The sequence below is a fragment of the Malus sylvestris genome, chromosome 3 (genome assembly GCF_916048215.2).
Source record: "Malus sylvestris chromosome 3, drMalSylv7.2, whole genome shotgun sequence".
NCBI classification, from domain to species: Eukaryota; Viridiplantae; Streptophyta; class Magnoliopsida; order Rosales; family Rosaceae; genus Malus; species Malus sylvestris.
The window spans coordinates 31,908,031-31,931,429 of record NC_062262.1 but is presented as its reverse complement, the minus strand read 5'-3'; the positions used below and the strand labels follow the sequence as shown (position 1 = coordinate 31,931,429).

The window sequence follows — 23,399 nt, the reverse complement described above, 5'->3', positions numbered from 1 at the left end:
AAATTTCTACCCAAAAAAAACCCGTAACCAGCTATATAGGGGATTTGGTGGCATGATTTTGTGCATAAATTAAAATTTATGGACATCTATTATCTTCTATGACATTATATTCAAAATTCAGAATTTATTTTCAAAATTTAAAATTTCCAATTGTTGATACGACCAAGCAAATCAAATATTGACGCCATTATCGATCAAATTAAAAGGAGGAGACAAGAAATGCAATTCTTGAGTATTATATCAAATTTACTACTTTTTATGATAACAGAAGAATACATCAAGAGGGCAATACTCTGGCAATTGCTGCAGCCACATAAGCAAGATCATGGACAGCTTTGCTTTGATCTTTGAAAGGACTGCCACCGGAAAAACCTGTTTCGCGTGAATCTGCGTTTGCGACGATATTGACCATGCCTAGCTCTACTGACTTATAGGCACCTTTAGAGAAAGCTTCCGTGGCTTGAGGAAGAGTAATTTGGATCACATCGTTGTAGTTATTTCTGCAATCTTCTGCGGGGATATTTCCCGGTTCGTCATTGATCAGCTCGTTGATTAGGTCCACAGTTTCGCGTACCTTAGCCGTATCTGCATAAATCATTATGATGCCTAAGCCTTTCACATCTGCAGTGGGGCTTCGAGGGGTCTGATTGAAGAGCAGAGACGCAAAGATCGGGATATGGTGTTTGGTTGCATGTTTGTTCGATCAGATTGTCATCCATTGGGAAGAAGACCGTCGGCCTGCTGCTCAGAGCCGGCTGAGGGAGTGCAACCGGTTCCATGGCACAGGGCCCCAAAATTTTGGAGGCCTCGAAAAATATTTTTTATTGAATATAATAATATTATATAAAAATAATATATAGAAATACTAATCAAATCAAAATATATACATATAAAAATCTGATGGGCCAAAAACCATTAGACTACCACCTAAAAGCCATCAGACTACTAGTAGTACTACCTACAATCTGTACGAAAATATATAAAATAATAATTAACAAGGGGCAAATTAATCAATTAAAATGGAAAATCCATTCAACGAGGCAAACAATTCAGAGATAGACTACTTCTCTTACGCCAAAATTTCATCGCTGCGTTCTATTTTTCTTCTTTTCACACCAGACTACCGTCACTACCAAGGCAAACAATTCAGCGCAGAGCACCATAACGTGTGCTAGTGTGAGTGTCCCAGACTCCCTGTATAATTCCCTTCTGTCTTCGTATATTTCCCACAAATTATTAAACCCTAATTTATAAATTTATGAAGTTAAAGAGAAACTTCCAAATCATGATGACAATTCAACTGATCAGAGTGATGCAGACTTCGATCAAAATAATATATTTACTAATTTAAGTATATTGACTCGAAATTTGAAGATTTGGGAATTTCTCATCTATAATGATTTTTTTTTCTTTTTTACTTTTCAGGATAAAATCAAGAGAAGAACAATCACAAAAAATCGCTAGACGCTCATGTATTATGGACTATCAGGTTTCATTGTTCATACTTACTATAATTTTATTGTGATCTTGTTTGAGATATAAACTATGGCACCTACTAGAAAATATCAATCTGACTACTTAAAGCGTCAAAGAAAAAAAAAGTTGAACAATTGATTCAGTCTCAAAAAGGAGCTATTGATAGGTTCTTTCTGAAAGAAAAAGAACCACAAAGTTCAGTGGATGATTTAATTACGAAACAACAGGATGACAGTGAAAAAATAGTGGATGATTTGGGCAATGATGAAATTGATGATGACCTTGATGAGAATGATAACCATGAGGATGCTCCTATTGTCACTGATCAACTGAGTGAGTTCATTCCCTCAAACATTTATGATCCTCAAATTTGGGATAGTCTTGATCCTCAAATTTGGGATATTGATTTGTTGGCAGAAAAAGGTCCTGCAAGAGATCTATCAATTGAGAAAGGTCCTAAAGATCAGTTTAATAGGCGTTTTAATGCAACCTTTTACACTCGATACTTATCCAATTGAGAGAAACATGATAGAGATTGGCTAGTCTATTCATAGGATGTTGATAAAGTGTTCTGCTTTTGTTGTAAATTGTTCAAGAAAGGGCCTCTTAAAGGTCAATTAGCAAATGAAGGCTACAAAGATTGGACACATCTCAATGTGAGGCTTAAAGAGCATGAAAATAGTTTTGATCACATCTCGAACATGACCACTTGAATTGATTTGCGTCTTAGATTGTAGAAAAACGAAACAATTGACAAAGTTGTGCAAGACCAGATCAAAAAAGAAAAAGAGCATTGGAGAGAGTTATTACTAAGGTTGATTTCCATTGTGAAATATTTAGCTAAACACACACTGGCTTTTCGTGGAAATAACGATACGCTTTATGAAGAAAGTAATGGAAATTTTATGGGTCTAGTTCAAATGATGGCCAAGTCTAATTCATTGATAAAGAATCATCTTCAACGCTTCCAAAATAATGAGATTCGTTATCATTATCTTAATCATACCATCCAGAATGAGTTTATATTGTTGATATCTTGTGAAATCAAAGATGCAATCATTCAAAAAGTCAAAGAAGCTAAATATTTTACCGTGATACTTGATTGTACTCCTGATTTTAGCCACCAAGAACAGATGACCTTGATCATAAGATGTGTGGATATGAACAATACTCCAGTAAAAGTAGCAGAATATTTTTTGCAATATCTGATTGTGAATAACACATCAGGAGAAGGATTGTTTGAAGAGTTGCAGAATGCATTAAAAGTTCTTGATCTTGATATTGATGATGTAAGAGGGCAAGGTTATGATAATGGATCAAATATGAGAGGGAGACACCAAGGTGTACAAAAGAGGCTTTTGGATATAAATCCTAGGGCAATGTACACTCCATGTGGTTGCCATAGTCTTAATTTAACGCTTTGTGATATGGCAAACTCTTGTGGCAAAGCGAAAGACTTCTTTGGAACAGTACAACGTATTTACAGCTTGTTCGCAAATTCTACAAAACGATGGCTGATTTGAAAGAAAATATAAAAGGACTGACTTTCAAATCATTGTCGGCCACACGATGGGAAAGCCGTGTTGCGAATGTTAAAACAATTCAATCCCAACCTCTACAAATAAAAAAAGCTTTACTCCAATTAGCAGAAAGTGACAATGACTTAGTAACTAGAAGTGCAGCTAAATCTTTGGCAACATACGACATTGGGAATTTTGAGTTTTTATTGGACATGACTATTTGGTATGAAATATTGGCAGCTGTTAATGAGGTTAGCAAAGATTTGCAATCTAAAGACATGCTTATTGATGTTGCTATAGAACAAGTACAAGGATTGATCGCTTATTTTGAAAAGTACAGAGAAACTGGGTTTGTGGAGGCTATGATTAATGCTAAAAAAACTTGCTATTGAAATGGAAATTGATCCCGTGTTTCCAGAAAAACGTCAAGTTCGTAGAAAAAAACATTTTGATGAGAATGAAGGTGAATCATCCCAACCAACTGAACAATCAGCGGAGGAATCTTTTAGGGTTCATTACTTCTTGTATATAATAGATCAAGCTATTGGTTCATTGAAGAGAAGTTTTGAAGTATATCAAGCGTATGATGATATATTTGGGTTTTTGTTCACTTCAGAGCGGCTGAATTCAATAGACAATAATAAATTGAAAGATTGTTGTGATCGGCTTCAAAACTTTCTCAAGAAAGATGAGCTCTTTGATGTTGATGGGGATGCATTATTAGTAGAGTTGAAGCTTTTACGAGAGCGTTTGCCAAAATAAATAAAGACATCCATTGACATATTGAACCACTTGAAGATGATGCGTTGTTTCCCGACTGCAAGTATTGCATACAGAATTTTGTTGACTATACTTGTTACCGTTGCATCTGCAGAAAGGAGTTTTTTTAAAGTTAAAGTTATTAAAATCATACTTGTGGTCAACCATGTTGCAGGAAAGGTTAAATGGACTAGCTTTGATATCGATTGAAAGTGATTTTTTAGACAAAATTGATTATGAAGGTTTAATTGATGATTTTGTAGCAAAGAATGCATGAAGAGCCATCTTTAAGTGAAGCTTCAGTGCTAGACTTTTTTAAGTTTTGTTTATTTGGTTTCTTTAGATTGAACTTATTGTTACTTATTAGTACTATGGTTATTTTGTAGCTTTCCTTACATTTAATAATATTTAGAAACAGATGGTTAGTTAGTTTTAAAATTTATTTCAATATTGCTTTTTAACATCAATACGTTGTTCAATTTTTTTTTTTTTAAGATGTCTTATAAGAAGGGCCCCTTTTATGAATTTCACACAGAACCTCTGAAATCTCAGAGACGACCCTATGGCTGATTAGTAGAAAGACAACTAGACAGACAATTTGAACGAGAAATATTAGTGCTTTTATTGGAGGAGAAGTCGAATAATTCATCATCTTTTCTTTTCTAATACAGTTCAGGTGCAATGACTATGGGTAAAGTAATTTAGGGTTTCGATATTTTGTGGGTGGGTGATAGTATGGTGTACATGTATAGCAATACAAGAACGCTAAACTAGGAAACAATTCCTTATGTAAAGAAAACAACATAAAACAAATCCCTATGTAAATCCGACCAAAATTTAGGGTTTCTAACAGAATTAATCTACAAGAGCCTAGCATGGGATCTTCATTAATACTAATTGGTGGTGTCACAGTCGCTTTATATAGATAGTAAATCTGGCCGGAGTTTTGTACACGAAGTTATTTCACTCTAGTAGAATGCCGAATTTGCTCACGTCACCACCATTTTAAGAACTAAATTACAATTGTTACTTATATTACGGTCCAATGATATTCCTCTTTAGTTGTAAGTAAGAAACTTAGGTTCGAATCTCAGAAATAACGAGTTCGCAACCGTTTCTCTTTGTTTGTAAGTGAAAAGTCATGTGTTCTCCAGCTTTTCTTTTGGTCAAAGATGGTAAAAATATGAAGATTCAAAGCGACGAGGTTTTCTATCCTGCACACATTACTCTGCATCAAGTGCGCATTACCCCAAATGAAATTAAATCCCAGCCTTTCATTTTTATAGCTTAAAAAATGAGCGTCTGTGATGAGTTGATATGGACAAGGCATCCCATGTGCAGAGAAGAAAAGCTGTCAAAGCAACATACCGTTTGTGGTCGTTCCAGTATGTTTTCAGTCGCAATATGCTGCAGTAGTAGTGGTTTGGTCCACACCTGATGAAAGGAATATTTATTTTCCTTGTATAACAACAAACTCTAAAAGAACATAAATTTGTCGGGCAAATATCAATCACCGCAAAAGTCCTTAGCTTCGTACATGTAAGGAGTTATTCATCCTTTCAGCTGGCAATGAGATATTTTGTACGTGTCATAATGAGAAAATGTTTGTTACATGTCAGGAGCCAAGCAATGTTTTTGAAATATTACAGAGACGACCAAGAAACCGGATAATTATGCCAAACACACAAGTATATTGTCAAAGAACGTACAAAAGCCAATGGAAGAGAACACTATAAATCTATTCACTCTTGGAGAAGGTTTGACAATTGAGCTATAGCCTAAATCCCCTTTGGTCATTGAACAGTAGTTTCAATGGCATAACACACAACACAGGCAGCAGCAGCAGCAGCCAATTCATACATGTAGATGGATTCCTTCCAATCAAACTTAGGTTCTAATAAACAATGACCAAAAGGATTGTATAACCACCCCGCACCTCGAAATAACTAACTAAATATGACTCGGGAGAAAATAAAAACTAGGAAAGAAGAATTGATAAAATAAATGGAAAGGAGCGATCGATTGTGCTCACCCTGATTCCTTTTTCTCTTCCCTTTTATCTGGAAAAGCACGGGCAAGGAATCAAAGTTTTTCCTCTAACAAGTGATCTTTCAGTTTGTGCAATCCTTTTTCTGCGACGTAACATGATTCAAGTTCACTTCTTTGTGCAGTCTTTTACCTGTACACAACATGGTTTAAGTGAGCAAACGAACAATTCAGAACAAAATCACTTGATGTTGCAAATCAAATGTTTAAGCTAGCACACCTTGTTCTTGAGCTCCCAAGAGTGAGCTCCAGATCATCGGATCCAGAGTCTTCGTGAATCTTCTCTCCTTCCCATGCCTTAACCAGCCCTGTTGTATTGCATCCAAATGCAAACTCATCAGAAATCACCTCAGACATTGGGATGTCTGCAGCGTGATCGGAGCCAGCTGCAATGGCAGGAGAACAAGTCCCACTTTGCCCTGGAGTCCACATGCGGGATCCACCACCGGCTGAAACCTCGTCCTTAAACCCAAATGGGTTTGAAGAGACAAGGCTGAATGTTGGAGAAGTTGGTCCATGGGGAATCGGAATCCCAGCAAACCATTCTGGATCAGGAACAATCTGCCGTCCAGGGCTTGGTGGAGTAGAAGATGGCAGGAAGGGGTATTTCTGTGCAGCCCAACCTGGGCGAGCAGACTGGTCATCCCAGTCAGTTCTCATTCTCGGCGTCCTGGCAGTTGGGGAGCTTAATGGAGGGGTAACAGGAGCACTGATAGAGCCGCTGTGGATGTAGAGGTTTGGTAGTTTGGAAGAGAAGGCTGACGAGGATGCAGATGAGAGGTTTCTGAGCCATGGGATAAGGGATCTGCTATCAGCATTTTGATTAGCAGCATAGGAAGATGATGTTGGGCTTGGGAAGGAGGAAGAGCCTGGGCTAGGATTGTACGAAGCACAATTACTTGGGTGGAAAGACGAGCTCGGGCTAGCTACTGTGGATCCAGCCATCACTTCCATACGTTCGACCGGCTTGCATCCCTGCATATAATTGAAGATGATTAGTGGCACATAACAAAAAACAAAATAGTTAATAATGCTAAAGTAACCACAATATGAATGGAACTGGAAGTGAGCTATGGTCAAAGTTTTATTAAGAGAAAATTAGGCTGATAATAAAGCAAATATGGAAGAACCCTCATCTGTTTTAACGTTAAATCTAAGTCCATATCTTAAAATGCACGGGGGTGTGTGTGTGCGGTCATGTAAATTAACGATAAAATACCTTATCAAACAGTCATTTTATCAAATTCTAAGGGCCATATGTATTGAGGCGCCAGGTTAGGTAGTAGCAACTACAGTCCTATAATTTCATCATTTATCATGTCCTAAAAGCTGGCAATGGTGTGAAATTATGGTTATAGAATGATTGCAAAGAGCTAGCTAGCATAGCAGCTTGATTCCAAGTAACTTCTCTTTCAGAGGGAGGGAGGGAGACAGAACTGAGAGCACACCCATGGAAAATGTTGTCCCGGATTTTCAGGTATAACGGTTAACTATACTATTACCAGGGAAATCTAGCTTCCAACCACGTTTACCTTGCAAGAGGCAGATGTGGAAGCGTGAATGTAAATTAAAGTAATTCAGGGAAATTTGACCCTAATTCAAATTAATCATCTCTTTCACTAATCTCATACAACAACACCAGTACCAGCTGACTTGAACCAGAACCATATTGGGAAAACTTCAACACCACTATATTGTATCTTAGGGGACATCTGCAGTTAACCATTAACCAATATTCTCGATGAACGGTAACTTAAGTCAGTTACACTGGTAAGGTGTGATTCTAAATACAGAGCAAATTACTCGACACAGGCTTTTCCATTCCAAATAATCAGCGAATTCCATAGCACCAAAGTGGTAAAAAAAGGTACCTTGTCTAACAAGCAATTTAATTGAAGGATATTATCATATTAAGGTAACAAAAAGTTTTATAATATGTAGAGGAATCAAGCTGGCATACAAAGTAAAAGATCAGAAATTCAGAAAAGGCTCTGCCTTTGTTTCCCATAACAAAGTAAAAGATCAAAAATTCAGAAAATGGCATACAAAGCAAGTGGGCATTTTGGGCAGTAAAGTTTGAAAATAATTTGTAAAGCGCGTCTTCATCGCCTCGAGATCTACGTAGCTCCCCTGGGGTTTCAGACAGCAGAGTCTCCCTCCACACAAAAGCATAGAGAAAGAGAAGGGGAATCTAGTGCTCCCACGCGAAAAAGCGATATCGCAGAAAAGATAAAGTGAAAAAGAACAGGGCTGACTATATCTAACGTACGCCGGTGACCCAATCTAACCCCACACGGTGAATTCTGTTACCCCGGATAACGTGCGCCGGTAGCAATTTCCCGGCCAACACGGGCCGGTGAACCCGGCGCTAGTTAGCAACTTCTGCTAAAATGCGCCACTACAACATCGCTCCTTCAGAGCAGAGCGATCGTACTTCCTCACAGATCATCTGCATGGTGATCGTTGATCAACATGCCGAACCAACACCCGCTCCGTCGGGCGCACGTTAGCACATCCCGCTAAAATGCGCGGTCGGCGGAGTTTAAAAGCTTAACGGCAACTACCGTTCGAGTTAGCAATTTTTCTCGAGCTTAGCGACAACTGCCGTTCAAATTTACCAATTTTTATTGAGTTTTTCTACAGAATTTAGTATTAATCAATCAATCGCGGTAGAAACTTAATGGATACTGGTAATTAACAATTGAACAGCGGTTAAAAAGAAAGGAATTTTGGTTTTTTTTTTACCTTGCGGTAAGTGGTACCGTCCAATTCGACGGTCCAACCGGCCTCGTCGCAGAGAGCCTTGAGGACCTCATTGTTGTCGCAGTGCTTGGGGAGCTTGTAGTTTCCATACATCCTCAGGCCGGCGAATATCTTCGCCGCTATGGCCCTCCGCCTCCTCTCTCTCCTCTTATTGTTCTCTCTCTCCTTCGACGTCGGCAATCGCGTCCCCGACGTCATCTCCGATCAAGCACCCCCTCGCTAGCTGGTTCTGAAACGACGCCGTCAGCTGTTAAGATTGAGCTGAGAACTGAGGAGTAGTGTGAGAATCGAATCTTCCGAAGCTGGGGGGAGAAGCTCCGGCGAGACGACGGAGTTCGACGGAAGAATTTGGAGTGGGATTGGAGTCGACCGGGGACTTGAACTTGTGGAGGATCGGTGAATTGGATCGGATCTGTGGGGCGGGCGTTAATCGGGTCGGGTTAAGGGGCTGAGGGGAGAGCGCTGTCGAAATCGGACGGGAAAATGCGAAGTGAAAGCAGAGCATGAACGTCTGGGATTTGTAACGAGAGAGATTTTGGGAGAGGACTTGTATTTGCTTTTATTTTATTTTTAATCCATGCAAATAAAGTTGACCCCAAAACGATGACGTTTGCCCCAAGCGGAGCATCCAGACCAAAAGACAAAAAAGCTGATTAGGCGTTTCTAGAGGTGAAACCTAATTTCACAACCGTCTGTGTCGATTTGCGACACGTGTCCCCACCTCTGCGCTTCGTCCGTAACTGTCTCAGTCCAAAACGATTCGTCGTTTTTTTATCAATTATTTTTCGTTTTCGATTGATAAGGAAAATAAACCACGCGCTTGTTAAAGTCCGGCGCACGTGCCGGAGTGATGGGGGTGTTTGCTCCGTCGCGATGTATGCGTCGCGCGTGGCAAAACTTTCACGTGACCGCACGCCAACGGCACCACCCTGCGGGTCCGACATTGGTCTCTGTTGGGTCCACTGCTCTCGCCAACGCGGAGTGCGGCAAAAATCAAAGAACAAAAGCACGTGCAAAACTGGAGGCAGAAGACCAGTCAGCGGTTTGGCTCCCTCATGTCTTGTTTTTAATTTGGTATTTTAAATTAAACTGGAACGGATAAATCATTAAAAAAATAATTTGTGTTAAAAGATTCTTTCACCACGAATTCATCCTTTATCTTCAATTTAGATAAATTTGAAAATTAGCATCTGTCTTTTTTTTTTTTTTTTTTTTTTTTCATTTAACATACATTAAATCTAATAAATCATCTATTTTGATTCTCAACACTAAACAAAACCGTTGTGTTTTAATGTAACCCCTACAGATAATGGCCTCATGCCCATGATTGTTGCGCTAACACTGTCAATCACAAAATCACAATTGTGAATATTCTCTAATGCACATTTTGGTCTCGTTTGATAAAGATGATTTACTTAGATATCACTATTCATTATATTGAAGACATTTTGACGAAAGAAATGGATGACAACTACCTTATTTTGTTTAAATTGAAAGTTACTCATTAAGTAAAGTCATCATTTTAATCCTACCATTTTTAGAGGAATTAATACAGATATATTTTCTTCATGACTAACCTTCAATTTAGACAAAATAAGGAAGTTGTCATCTATTTCTTCCTCCACAATGTTTTCACTATAGGGAATAGCTTTATCCAAGTCACTCCTTCCTATCAAACCATGCCTTAAATTACACTTTTAAACACTAGCCGTTAAATCCTGTTAGTCGTTAGGTTAAATAATCTAACTCCTCTTATCAAATGTGCAACTTGTTTTAAAATATATTCAGATGTGTAACTTAAACGTGCACGTTTAATATAAACAAGAGAGTCCGGTCACAACCGACATCAACCTTGCGCAGTTTTGCTTATAAAATCCCTCAAAAAGTACAAATCTATTCAAAAGATTATGCTGCCGACTTCACTAGTTCTCGTTATTACAAAAAGCATTTTGACATACAAAATCACAGATATTCACACAATTAAATACTTTGATCTTATGCTCAAATTGGTCAGGCAGCATAAATTAAATTAAAATGCACATGTGAACATCACATGTCCGCTATTGCACCACGTCTCGAGTTCGATTCCTTATTTATAATACTGCTTGTATCAAGGGAACTGGGTTTTTTTTTCTATGTTATTCTATGATTCTGTTTAGATATATGCAATTTGTTTTGCCTGCCTACAACTCAACTGCTGTTTCTGAACAGAATAAATGGTCGGTCGGATTCGAGATATCAGCACATGCTGATGACCAAATGAAGCAAGCAAGAAGATTTTTGGATGCCCCAGATGGAAACAAGAAAATCATGGTGTCCAGTCCATCAATGATGGAAAACGGATGAACAAAATCGAAAAACCAGCAAAAACGAAAAGAATGTAACTCTTTATACGCAGATTAGGTTAACGGAGTTAAGAATGAGTTAAGCATTTACGGAACATCTAAAACAGTTTCACATTCATACGGGGAAGCTAAATTACGCTTTCAACAGAATGTTGCAAGTCACCTTGGAGTTGGAGATGTGCACTATTCTTGAAAATCACTTGAATTCCTTGGCATCGGGTTGAGCATTGATCAGGACAAGCAAATAGAACATCAAGCATGCATATCGAACTCCAGGGAGGGTTGGATCTTTCAAAAGCGTCGCACCTGAATCCTCGCCATATAAAAAGAAAAGGGTTCAGAACAAAAGTAATCGAAATGGCACAAGAAGGAAGCAATTACCAAAGACAATGAGCCTCAAATTACCTGGAACATGTTCTGCAGATCTGAAATTAGCCTCACAATGTAACTTCACTTAGCTTCAAAACCTCCTTTAGCAGTCGACTAACAGAAGACTTTACTTCGTCAGGGACAACCAGCTCTGGAGGCACAGCATCCAGAGCATATAATGTGATAGTATTCATTACATCTCTAAGATCCAGATTCTTGGCGCCTCCGTTCCACACATTCTGATTTGCAAACTTGCACGACTGTTTCAAGACACATTTACTGCAAACCTGAACGTGGCCAAAACACAAAAGCACAATTAATTGAGCTGAAATACACCAGAAGAGGGAAAGAATAATAGGACAATTGGCTAACCTTGTCTTCTGGAATTTCAAAAAATTTACGCATTCTTTTAGCCCCAAACACACTCTTTCTTGCAAGGGAAGGGCAACCGAGGAGGGCCACCTTTTTCAAGTCTGAGCCAGACAACCATCTGGAAAACCAAATTTCAAGGGCATAAGCATGGAGACTACTGATTAGAAGACTATCAAACTAACAGAAATTACCAGCAACAAATGGTAATATTACACATTAAAAAGTTGCAGCAACTTGATAACATCATGAGGTCATAAACACAAATTCCTAAAACTCTCATACATAGCTTGGTGTATAAAGCCGGAAATCAGACTGCCCTAGATTGTTTCCGTACTTCTAAGGGCTGCTGGAATGGTGCATGGATGCAATGAAAATATTGTTTTGAAATTTGAAATCATCTCCAATCTTCTTTCTTCCTACGTCTCCACCGTACGATTTCTCAACTCTTGTCAAGCAGCATGATAATAGTCTCACTAAAGGTCTGACCCTGTCCGGTGAAAATTAGATATGGTCTGTACACTGTAGTGAAACCACAGACAATTTATGATTTCTCCCAGCTTGTATTACAAAGACTTTAGCTCGACAGGGATCCCAACATACTTTCAGCACCAAGAACATTTAAAAGCTACATAAAATTAGAAAATTGAATGCCAAACATGACCTCATCAAGACTACTGATTAGAAGACCAAATTTTAAGAGCATAAGAATGGAGACTACTAATTAGAAGACTATCAAACTAACAGAAATGTCAAAATTACACATTAAAAAGTTGGAGCAACTAGATGAAATCACCAATTCGTAAACTTGAATCCTAAAACTTTAGTATATAGCATGGTGTTTAAACCTGGAAATCAAACATCCGTAAATTGTTGCAATACTTCTTAGTCAACAAATGCAATGAAAAGATTGTTTTGAGATCATTTTTAATCTTCTTTCTTCCCAAGTCTTTAGTCAAGCAGCATGAAATTAGTCTAACTAAAGAACTGTCTGATATCATCTGGTGAAAATTACACATGCTCTGTACACGGGACACACAAAAGAAGTACTTTGATCCTATTAGACGGGGAAGGGTGAAGAAGCTAGGACAGAAGGGTAGAGTTCAAGAGAGCAAAATGCGTTTAGGAACGTGGAATATAGGAACCTTGACGGGAAAATCTATGGAAATAGTAGAAGTTATGGTGAGGAGAAGGGTAAATATTATGTGCCTACAAGAAACTAAGTGGGTTGGTCGTAAGGCAAATGATCTAGAAAACTCAGGGTTTAAACTATGGTATTCGGGCACAAATAGAACGAGAAACGGTGTTGGCATCATCGTGGACAAGACCTTGACACAAGATGTTGTAGATGTCAAGAGGGTAGGAGATAGAATCATGGCAATCAAGATTGTAATAGGACAAGAACTTATCAATGTGATTAGTGCGTACGCACCTCAAGTAGGGTTGGATACGAGTTCGAAGGAGAAATTTTGGGAAGACCTTGGAGACTTGGTGCAAGGAATTGCTCAGACGGAGAAGTTATTTATAGGAGGAGATTTAAATGGACACGTGGGCAGGGAGACAGGCAACTATGGAGGTTTTCATGGTGGCCATGGTTTTGGGGAGAGAAACGAGGATGGGGAAGCTATCTTGGATTTTGCAATGGCATATGATCTCTTCTTAGCCAACACCTTCTTTAAGAAGAGAGAAGAACATGTGATCACCTACAAGAGTGGGTCGTCAAAAACACAAATAGATTTTCTTCTAATGAGGAAAGGGGATCGTATAACTTGTAAGGATTGCAAAGTTATACCAGGAGAGAGCGTGGCTAATCAACATCGCTTGTTGGTGATGGATGTACATATCAAAAGAGTGAGAAAAAAGAACAAGACTTGGAAGTGCCCAAGGACTAGATGGTGGAATCTAAAAGAAGAAAAACAAGCCATTTTCAAAGAGAAAGTAATCACCCAGTGTGTGTGGGATAGAGAGGGGGAAGCTAACCAAATGTGGGATTCCATGGCTAGTTGTATCCGAAAAGTAGCAAAAGAGGTATTAGGAGAGTCCAAGGGCTTTGCCCCACACCAAAAGGAATCTTGGTGGTGGAATGAGGAGGTACAAACAAAGGTGAAGGCTAAGAAGGAATATTGTAAAGCCTTATACAAGGATAGGACCGATGAAAATGGTGAAAGGTACAGAAAAGCGAAGCAAGAGGCGAAGAAAGCTGTGAGAGAAGCTAAGTTAGCGGCTTATGACGATATGTATAAGCGACTAGATACCAAAGAAGGAGAGTTGGATATCTATAAACTAGCTAGAGCAAGGGAAAAGAAGACAAGGGACCTAAACCAAGTGAGGTGCATCAAGGATGAGGATGGAAAGGTTCTTGCTACAGAGAACGCGGTTAAAGACAGATGGAAAGGTTATTTTCATAATCTTTTCAATGAAGGACATGAAAGGAGTGCTTCTTTAGGGGAGTTGAGTAACTCAGAAGAGTGTAGAAATTACTCTTTTTATCGTAGAATCCGGAAGGAAGAAGTGGTTGTAGCTTTGAAGAAGATGAAGCATAGAAAAGCAGTAGGCCCAGACGATATACCAATCGAAGTGTGGAAAGTTTTGGGAGAAACAGGTATAACATGGCTCACTGACCTTTTCAATAGGATTTTGAAAACGAAGAAGATGCCAAATGAGTGGCGAATGAGCACTTTGGTGTCTATCTACAAGAATAAGGGCGATGTACAAAATTGCATGAACTATAGGGGTATTAAGCTAATGAGTCATACAATGAAGCTCTGGGAGAGAGTCATTGAGCATAGATTGAGGCAAGAGACACGGGTTTCGGACAACCAATTCGGGTTCATGCCAGGGCGCTCAACCATGGAGGCAATCTATCTCTTACGAAGATTGATGGAAAGATATAGAGATGGGAAAAAGGATTTACACATGGTCTTTATAGATTTGGAAAAAGCGTATGATAGGGTCCCAAGAGACATTCTTTGGAGGATTTTAGAGAAGAAAAGAGTACGAGTAGCATATATCCAAGCTATACAGGATATGTATGAAGGAGCAAAGACTGCCGTAAGAACTCATGAAGGACAAACCGAAAGCTTTCCCATAACTGTAGGATTACATCAAGGCTCATCCTTAAGTCCTTACCTTTTTGCGTTGGTAATGGATGAGTTAACAGGACATATTCAAGATGATATTCCTTGGTGTATGCTTTTCGCAGACGATATAGTGTTGATAGATGAAACTCAGGAAGGGGTAAATGCAAAGCTTAACCTTTGGAGAGAAGTGTTGGAATCTAAAGGTCTTCGCCTAAGCCGATCAAAGACAGAATATATGGAGTGCAAGTTCAGTGCAAATGGAGGCCAAAACGAGTTAGGGGTGAGGATCGGAGATCAAGAAATACCAAAGAGCGACCGTTTTCGTTACCTAGGATCTATCTTGCAAAAGAACGGAGAATTAGATGGAGATCTCAACCATAGAATACAAGCTGGATGGATGAAGTGGAAGAGTGCATCCGGCGTGTTGTGTGACCGCCGTATGCCACTGAAGCTCAAGGGAAAATTTTATAGGACGGCAATAAGGCCGGCGATGCTGTATGGCACAGAATGTTGGGCGGTGAAGCATCAACACGTACACAAAATGGGTGTAGCGGAGATGAGGATGCTTCGTTGGATGTGTGGGCACACGAGAAAGGATAAGATTAGGAATGAGGATATTCGGGGTAAAGTAGGAGTAGCCGAAATTGAAGGAAAGATGAGAGAAAATCGGTTACGGTGGTTTGGACATGTGCAAAGAAGGCCTACTGACGCTCCGATTAGAAGATGCGACTATGGGACAGAGGTTCAGGGCCGAAGGGGTAGAGGAAGACCTAGGAAAACTTTGGAAGAGACCCTAAGAAAAGACTTAGAGTACTTGGATCTAACGGAGGACATGACACAGGACAGAACACAATGGCGTTCTAAGATTCATATAGCCGATCCCACTCAGTGACTTGGATTTTCCAAGTCTCCAACCGAGAAGTTTTCCTCACTCGGGAAATTAAGGGAACACTACCTCAACCTACATGCTCCACTCACAAAGCTTCAACATACAAGCTTCAACAAAAGAAAATTCAAAGAACTTAGCGAAGAAGGCTTTGGTGTATTTAACACAATACGTTGAAATGAAGGAAAACTTATTTATTGATATCCCCGATAAGTTACAAATATGTACATATACTTGAGTCAAAATAAACAAACAAGAGGGAGCCTTCACAAAGGTTGCTTAGGAGAAGTCTCAGCAGTCGGTAGAGCCCCAGAAAGAGAAGGCACCGGAGGAGGATCATTCGGAGCCTCAGTACTGGACAAAACCCTAGAAGGAGGAGGCATCAGAGGTTGATCATTTGGAGCTTCATTACGCGGTACAGCCCCAGAAGACGAAGGCAATAAATGCCTTTGGAACAAACCCACAAATCTCTGATGATCAAGTAAAACCTGACCATCAGATTCCTTCATCTGGTCAAGCTTCCTCTTCATGTTTGTAGCATAGTCATGTGCGAGCCGGTGCAACTGTTTATTCTCATGCTTGAGCCCTCTAATCTCCTGTTTGAGACTCATCACTTCAGCCGCCAATGATTCAACTTGGCGGGTTCGAGCAAATAGGCGTTGGGCCATATTAGACACAGAACCTGCACACTGAACACTGAGAGCCAGAGAATCCTTAACAGCCAACTCATCAGACCGTTTGAAAAGTAGTCTGTTATCTTTGGGAGTGAGAAGGTTCCTGGCCACTACCGCAGCGGTCATATCATTCTTCATCACGGAATCCCCAACGGTAAGAGGACCAGTAGGGGAGACGAAGGATGGGCGCCATATGTTGTCTGGAGAAGGCGGGGCTGCCTCTTCAACAAGGTTCAAGTCAAAACGACGGTCGGAGGGGCCAGACATTTTCAAAGGTGTTGAAGAGAGAAAAGGTCGGACAAATCAAGATCTTAGAAGTGCAAGAATGGAGCTTCTACTGGTGGATATTCAAGTGTGATTTGGAACTTAATGTCAGCCCCTATAAAAATCTGCACTCGACGAAGCTTCAGAAATCGAAGAGGCGCCTGCTCAGAAATCGAAGAGGCGTTTGCTTTCTCAAAAGCTGGGCTGCTCAGAGACCACGAGGGTCGATCTCAGAAATCGAAGAGGCGTTTGCTTTCTCAAAAGCTGGGCTGCTCAAAGACCACGAAGGCCGATCTCAGAAATCGAAGAGGCTTGCTTTCTCAAAAGCTGGGCTGCTCAGAGACCACGAGGGCCGATCTCAGAAATCGAAGAGGCATCTACTTTTCCAGCCTTGTCAGCACCTGTCAGCTTTGCGGAAATTATGGGCATTATGTCGAAGATTTCTGGCGAAGTAGAAAGCACATGAATCGTACTGTTCAATCACCCACTTCCCACACGCAACAGTAACTCATGGGTACCACAGATAACTTTGCCAAAGTTCTCTGACAAAGTTGAGACACGTGAAGCTTGCAGCTCCCGCTACATCGCTCTGACCAAGAAGGGTAAAAGAATTGCAAAGAAACAACACTAACAAAGTTTAGACACATAAATTTTGAAGGTCTAGCTACCATATTATTACCCACAAGGGTAAAGGAACAGTACCACTGTTGGATAATTGGAAAGTCCCGGTGTGTCAACCTCTGTGCTTCGTGGCAAGGTAGACTAGCAAACATGCCCAACCTTTACTCACATTCGAGAAAACACTCCCAACAGGATTGCTTGCTCCAAAATAGAAGAGGCACCGCCCTTCGAATCTCGAGAGCCAGACTCCCAACATGATTACTTTCTCAAAAATCGAAGAGAGGGTAAAGGAACAGTACCACTGCTGGATAATTGGAAAGTCCCTGTGTGTCAACCTTTGTGCTTCGTGGCAAGGTAGACTAGCAAACATGCCCAACCTTTACTCACATTCGAGAAAACACTCCCAACAAGATTGCTTGCTCCAAAATCGAAGAGGCACCGCCCTCCGAATCTCGAGAGCCAGACTCCTAACATGATTACTTTCTCAAAAATCGAAGAGAGGGTAAAGGAACAGTACCACTGCTGGATAATTGGAAAGTCCCTGTGTGTCAACCTCTGTGCTTCGTGGCAAGGTAGACTAGCAAACATGCCCAACCTTTACTCACATTCGAGAAAACACTCTCAACAAGATTGCTTGCTCCAAAATCGAAGAGGCACCGCCCTCCGAATCTCGAGAGCCAGACTCCCAACATGATTACTTTCTCAAAAATCGAAGAGACACCGCTCTCCGAATCTCGAGAGCCAGACCCCCAGCAGGATTGCTTTCTCAAAAATCGAAGAGGCATCGTTCTCCGAATCTCGAGAGCCAGATCCCCGACAGGAGTGCTTGTTCGAAAACCGAAGAGGCACCACTTTCCCAACTTCAAGAGCTGGATCTCCTTGGATAAAGCTTGTCTGTAATCTTCACACGCAACATCAGCTTTCCAGATACCACAGACCACTTTTTCAAAGTGCTCTGACAGAGTTAAAACTTGTGAAGCTGGCAGCTCCCACTACCGTGCTATGACCAAGCAGGGTAAAGGAATAGCATTATTACTTGATGTTAGGGAGACTCCTATATATGTCGACCTCCATCCCTAACGGACAGGCAGACCTGCAAAAATGCTCAACCCTTTCTCTTATCTGAGAGGGCACTCCCAACGAAGCCTTTCGAAATATTCAGCTTTCTTTCCCCCCGATAATACCTCTGTAAACAAGCTATACTAGAGCAAGAATATCTCATATCATCAGGGTTAAAAGCAAGAGTATCCCATATCATGCTTTTTCCCTGTCTTTTCCTTTAGCCTTGTTCTTACCTACAAGACAAGGAGAAAGAGAGCAATCAGTCAGCACTTGGAATCAAGCTTCCAGCCAAGAACTGACTGCCTGGAACCCCTTACCTGATTACTTACCTGGCATTGCTCTCGAGTACTCATCTTCAACATCTTATGCTTCCAGGGAAGATACCGCATCTGCCTGAGGAACAGATAGGGCAAGTGAGAAGGATACAAGGAAGCATGTGGAGACAAGCGTAACAGCACACGTGCCGATACATCCACTACTCTGTCAAAAGCAAAAGTATCCCATATCAGCAGGGTCGAACGTACTCTAGATTTGATGGACTTGTTTTGACCCTCAAATTCTTCAGTCGGCCTTATACTCTGGAGGAAACCAGAAAACCCTCCAGCCCGGTTCAAGAATAAGCCTGTGGAAAGTTACTTCTTCAAAAGCAAAAGTATCCCATATCATCTCTTCTCATTTTTCTTCTCTTTATCCTTCATGCTGCCTGCAAGATAGGGAGAATGTGAACAATTAGTCGGAGCTCTGATTGCTTACCTTGTCTGTCACATCTTTCAGCAGATACCCTAGCTCGGCGACTTGGGGAACTCCTACTACATGGTTTGTATCGCGCTTGACCAAGCCTGAAACTACAAGTAAGCTTCAAGTGAAATTGATACATTACCTTGTGCATCTCCACCAGTTACAGATACCACCCCTGGATGGAGGAAGCGTACTTCCAGAGAAGATGTCACATATACCTATGAGACAGATAAGGCAAGTCAAGACGATACCACACTCCGGTACTTAGAAGTTTCGTGGTTACGAGATCATTCTCCCACAATATTTCCTAATGTCATTTGTACTAAATCATTCACTTGTACTCACTAAAGGAGAGCTCACTAAAGGAGAGCTTGAACCTATGTACTTGTGTAAACCCTTCACAATTAATGAGAACTCCTCTATTCCGTGGACGTAGCCAATCTGGGTGAACCACGTACATCTTGTGTTTGCTTTCCTATCTCTATCCATTTATATACTTATCCACACTAATGACTGGAGCAATCTAGCGAAGATCACAAAAAGTGACCGTTTTCGCTACCTAGGATCTATCTTGCAAGAGAACGGAGAATTATGGATGAGGTGTAAGCGTGCATCCGGCGTGTTGTGTGACCGTCGTAGGCCACTGAAGCTTAAGGGAAAATTTTATAGGACGGCAATAAGGCCAGCGATGTTGTATGGCACAGAATGTTGGGCGGTGAAGCATCAACACGTACACAAAATGGGTGTAGCGGAGATGAGGATGCTCCGTGGGATGTATGGGCACACGAGAAATGATAAGATTGGGAATGAGGATATCCGAGGTAAAGTAGGAGTAGCCAAAATTGAAGGAAATATGAGAGAAAATCGGTTCCGGTGGTTCGGACATGTGCAAAGAAGGCCTACTGACGCTCCGGTTCGAAAATGTGACTACGGGACAGAGGTTCAGGGCCGAAGGGGTAGAGGAAGACCTAGGAAAACTTTGGAAGAGACCCTAAGAAAAGACTTGAGTACTTGGATCTAACGGAGGACATGACACAAAACCGAGCGCAATGGCGTTCTAGGATTCATATAGCCGACCCCACTTAGTGGGAAAAGGCTTTGTTGTTGTTGTTGTTGTTGTTGTAATGATGAGAATGTTGAAACCCCCCATAGGCCCCGCTCCTAGGAAGCTTAAATCTCAACCAAAGGCATTCAACAAAACTTCATCGCATCTTCTTGACTACATCTCTTCTTCTGTGAAAGTTACTTTGAGTTTTAAGAACATAGCCACTCCACTACCCGTAACCAAGAAACATAATTAACCTAAGCCTCTCATCAGCCTCTCTGTGTATATCCTACACTAAGAGCAAAACATAAATAAATACTATGCCGTTCTATACAGATACATCAACACTGACATTTCACATACCGATTTCTCAGTCAAATCCAAATAATAATTTCCCGTTTGGGGGTTGTAGCTTACACATTAACAGATTGAGAAACTACTTAGATAATTAAAGCAGAGACATAGGACAGGAACTATAAACACGAACTCAAATCATGAACTCATATACAAAATTTTGAAAATTTGAATAACAATCATGACGTCGCGAACTTCTAAAGAATTAGCATATCTTGTTTGGGAAAAGTATCAGAATTCTAATGAATTGACATAAGCTTTCGCAAACTTATGAACAATGGGACAGTGAATGATATTTGTGTCAGGTCAACATTTCATTGATGAAACTTTACCCTCAAAGAATAAACAGCTCCTCTGCTAGTCGAGCACTGCCCACCTCATAAGCCCCAGCAATTCTCATCCTACTAATGACATTGTATAAGCTACGTACCATGTGGAAAACTAAAAAAAAAATTCAAGCGTGAAATGAGAATGATGAAAAACCTCATAAACCCAGGCACCTTGGCAGCTAAAATCTTGATGAAAGACCTTCACCAAAACTTCATCACATTCTATCCCGAATACATCTCTTCTTGTGTGCAAGTTATTTCAAGTTCTAAGAACATAGCCACCCGACCACCAGTAACTTAGAAACATAATCAACTTAAGTCTCTAATCAGCCTCTAAATATATATCTCATACTAAGACCAAAATGAAATATAAATATTGTGTCGTTCTGTACTGATACATCAACACTGAAATTTCACATACCGGTTTCTCAGTCAAATCCAAATAACCTTTTACCGTTGGCCGGTTATAGTTTACACGTTACAGATTGAGAAACAACTTAGACAACTAAAGCAGAGACTAGAAACCCCAGTTACCAAGAAATCGAAAGAAACATTGGACAGGAACTATAAGATGTAAACCTCCAAAATCACTTTTTCTTCCTCAATTTTTTCAGAAACCGACGCGAATCATAAGAAAAAAAAAATCCATGTAAACAAACATACAGAAGCAAATAGAGCTAACAAAAACAAATTTGAAAAAAAAAAAAAAGAAGGTAAAAATACTTACTTTGCAATCAGTTGGTTGTCTCTGGCAAAACTTTCGACTGCAAACCTTAGGAAACTACGGCCATAACTGTTGTTAAAGCAGCTAAAATCCAACCTATCACCATTTACAAACAAGAAATTGGCATCTTTAAAGTACCCTTCTTTGTACAAATGGCTCACCACCACTTCCATATCCTGCGACAAATCTTTCAACATATTCGACCTCTCTTTCGTCAACTCTTTCCGCTTCCTACCGCTGCCGTCCGCCCCAGCAGCCGCCTTATTCGTGAACACCGAGTATAAACTGGCCTTACCCTCAGAATTGGGTTCTCTCTTCTTTGCTTTAGTTTCGCCATTCGAATTGACTCTCAAGCTCCTGACCTCCTTCTCCAAATCCCTCAAGCTCTTCTTCAATGCGTTGTCTTCGGCTTCGCTGTCAGAGTTTTCGGGTTTTGGGGAGAGTTCGACGGCCTCTTTGAAGAGTAGGTCCAGAGGCTTTCTGGGTTTGGTTTGGTTCTCAGTTTGGTGTGAGGAGGTGAAGAATCTGCGGGCGATGGAGAAGAGTGAGAGGGGTTTGTGGGTTGTTTGGGAAATGAAAAGAGGGTTTTGGGGTTTAAGGAGGAGGAGGGTTCTGAAGGGAGACATTGGCATTGGGTTTAAGGGGTTGAAGAAGTTTTTTGGGGGGTTTTGTTGGGGATTTAGAGCATCTCGGGATGTCAAAATTTTAGGTGGAATGTTATCGTGCATATTTAGCATTAAAAATCTCTTCAACTGAAGTATTGCTGATTAGATTTGAAGTTTTGTGATTTGAAGTCAAATTTGACATCAATGTCAAATTTATTTTTAATTTATTTTAATGGTGAGTTCCTTATTCCACTACCATTTTAATCAATAAAAATTTTGTTTCAACATTTTTTTAATAATTACAACCATTTAAAACTCTATTTAAATAATAAAATAACATTTGACAATTTGGTTGGAGAAGTACAAAATTTGACCTAAGGTTTTCAGATTGCCACATTAGTCATCATTTGTAATTTGACTCTTATAATTTGACATCTCATTTAGAAATGGTCTTGGAGCATCTTGTAGTTGGTGAAGACCAGTCCTTGTATCGGGGTCCTGCAATCGATTTCCCTTTATAACATAAACTTTGGGTTAAAAGAAAATTGAAACGTGTGTGATAGGAAGCTAAATAATAACGTGATTATTACTGTAACAAGGTTGGTAGTTATATTGTGGACATTTTATTATATTGTCAAGATCAAGGAACAAAATGCTGATATTATCGGTTTTTCGCCGGACCGATATTTTAATAGGTATCCAAAGGGTTTTCGTCAAAATATCACGATATTTCCGAAATTATCGCGATATTTTTGGAACTGGCTACTCGGAGAAGAACGCCGGAAATGGGTGTGCCGATTCCCGAGCCGATTTCGTCCCAAAAACCTTGCAAAAACACGATTAAGATCAAGATCTAAGCTACAGAGCAATTGAAAACACAACCACAATTCATATGCATGAATTAATCGAAAAGGTAAGAAGGTGAGGGACTGGGAGTTGACCTGACCACCGACGGCGATGGCAACGACGGCGACGACGAATGCGCTACCTTCACCATAGTCCCCTAGAGCAGTACAAGCTCTCTGGATTTTGTTCACCAACGAGATCAGGTTCTCTATTCTTGGCTTAGGAAGTTGGTGGCAACGGCGACGACTACGGCGTCAGAATCAGATCGCCTGGATCTGAGGCGCGCTCGAAACTTTGACGTTCAAAGACCTAGATCTGCAGTGGAGACGATGACGAGGGGCGAGGGGTGAGGTCTATGTGCGTGTGTGTGGGAGACGATGACGATGACGAGGGGCGATGTCTCTGTGCGTGTGTGTGGGAGAAGGGAGAAGAGAGATCGAGAGATCTGTGTGTGTGTGTGTGGGAGAATGGAGAAGGGAGAGAAAAGAGAAGGATTGAGAGAGAAGAGAGAAAGATCGAGAGAG

At 40.5% G+C, this 23,399-nt stretch overlaps 2 protein-coding genes and 1 pseudogene across 3 annotated transcripts; all 3 read right to left on the bottom strand.

Annotated features, from left to right (window-relative positions):
• Nucleotides 1-123: 123 nt before the first annotated feature.
• On the bottom strand, nucleotides 124-5,277 carry LOC126615568 (cell wall / vacuolar inhibitor of fructosidase 1-like; annotated as a pseudogene).
• Nucleotides 5,278-5,426: 149 nt separating this feature from the next.
• Nucleotides 5,427-9,112, bottom strand: LOC126615563 (BES1/BZR1 homolog protein 4-like). The gene is made up of 3 exons (XM_050283407.1): nucleotides 8,547-9,112; nucleotides 6,022-6,776; nucleotides 5,427-5,934 (listed from the first exon to the last, which is right to left on the bottom strand). Exons 1-3 carry the CDS (start codon nucleotides 8,760-8,762, stop codon nucleotides 5,931-5,933), a joined length of 975 nt encoding a protein of 324 aa, XP_050139364.1. The 5' UTR covers nucleotides 8,763-9,112; the 3' UTR covers nucleotides 5,427-5,930.
• Nucleotides 9,113-10,935: 1,823 nt separating this feature from the next.
• LOC126615564 (uncharacterized) lies at nucleotides 10,936-22,103 on the bottom strand. 2 transcript variants are annotated; one of them, XM_050283409.1, is made up of 4 exons: nucleotides 21,428-22,103; nucleotides 11,651-11,768; nucleotides 11,315-11,565; nucleotides 10,936-11,215 (listed from the first exon to the last, which is right to left on the bottom strand). In XM_050283409.1, exons 1-3 carry the CDS (start codon nucleotides 22,054-22,056, stop codon nucleotides 11,347-11,349), a joined length of 966 nt encoding a protein of 321 aa, XP_050139366.1. In that variant the 5' UTR covers nucleotides 22,057-22,103; the 3' UTR covers nucleotides 10,936-11,215; nucleotides 11,315-11,346. The 2 variants fall into 2 exon arrangements, with proteins under 2 accessions (XP_050139366.1, XP_050139365.1); XM_050283408.1 differs by having other exon boundaries at nucleotides 10,936-11,227; nucleotides 11,316-11,565.
• Nucleotides 22,104-23,399: the final 1,296 nt, after the last annotated feature.

Coding starts and splice junctions, on each gene's coding strand:
- LOC126615563 (XM_050283407.1), bottom strand. CDS start 8,762: ATGACGTCGGGGACGCGATTGCCGACGTCGAAGGAGAGAGAGAACAAT. Junction 6,777..8,546: donor ACGGTACCACTTACCGCAAG/GTAAAAAAAAAA, acceptor AATTATATGCAG/GGATGCAAGCCGGTCGAACG.
- LOC126615564 (XM_050283409.1), bottom strand. CDS start 22,056: ATGCCAATGTCTCCCTTCAGAACCCTCCTCCTCCTTAAACCCCAAAAC. Junction 11,769..21,427: donor GACAACCAACTGATTGCAAA/GTAAGTATTTTT, acceptor TTGGTTTTCCAG/ATGGTTGTCTGGCTCAGACT. Junction 11,566..11,650: donor TTGAAATTCCAGAAGACAAG/GTTAGCCAATTG, acceptor GGCCACGTTCAG/GTTTGCAGTAAATGTGTCTT.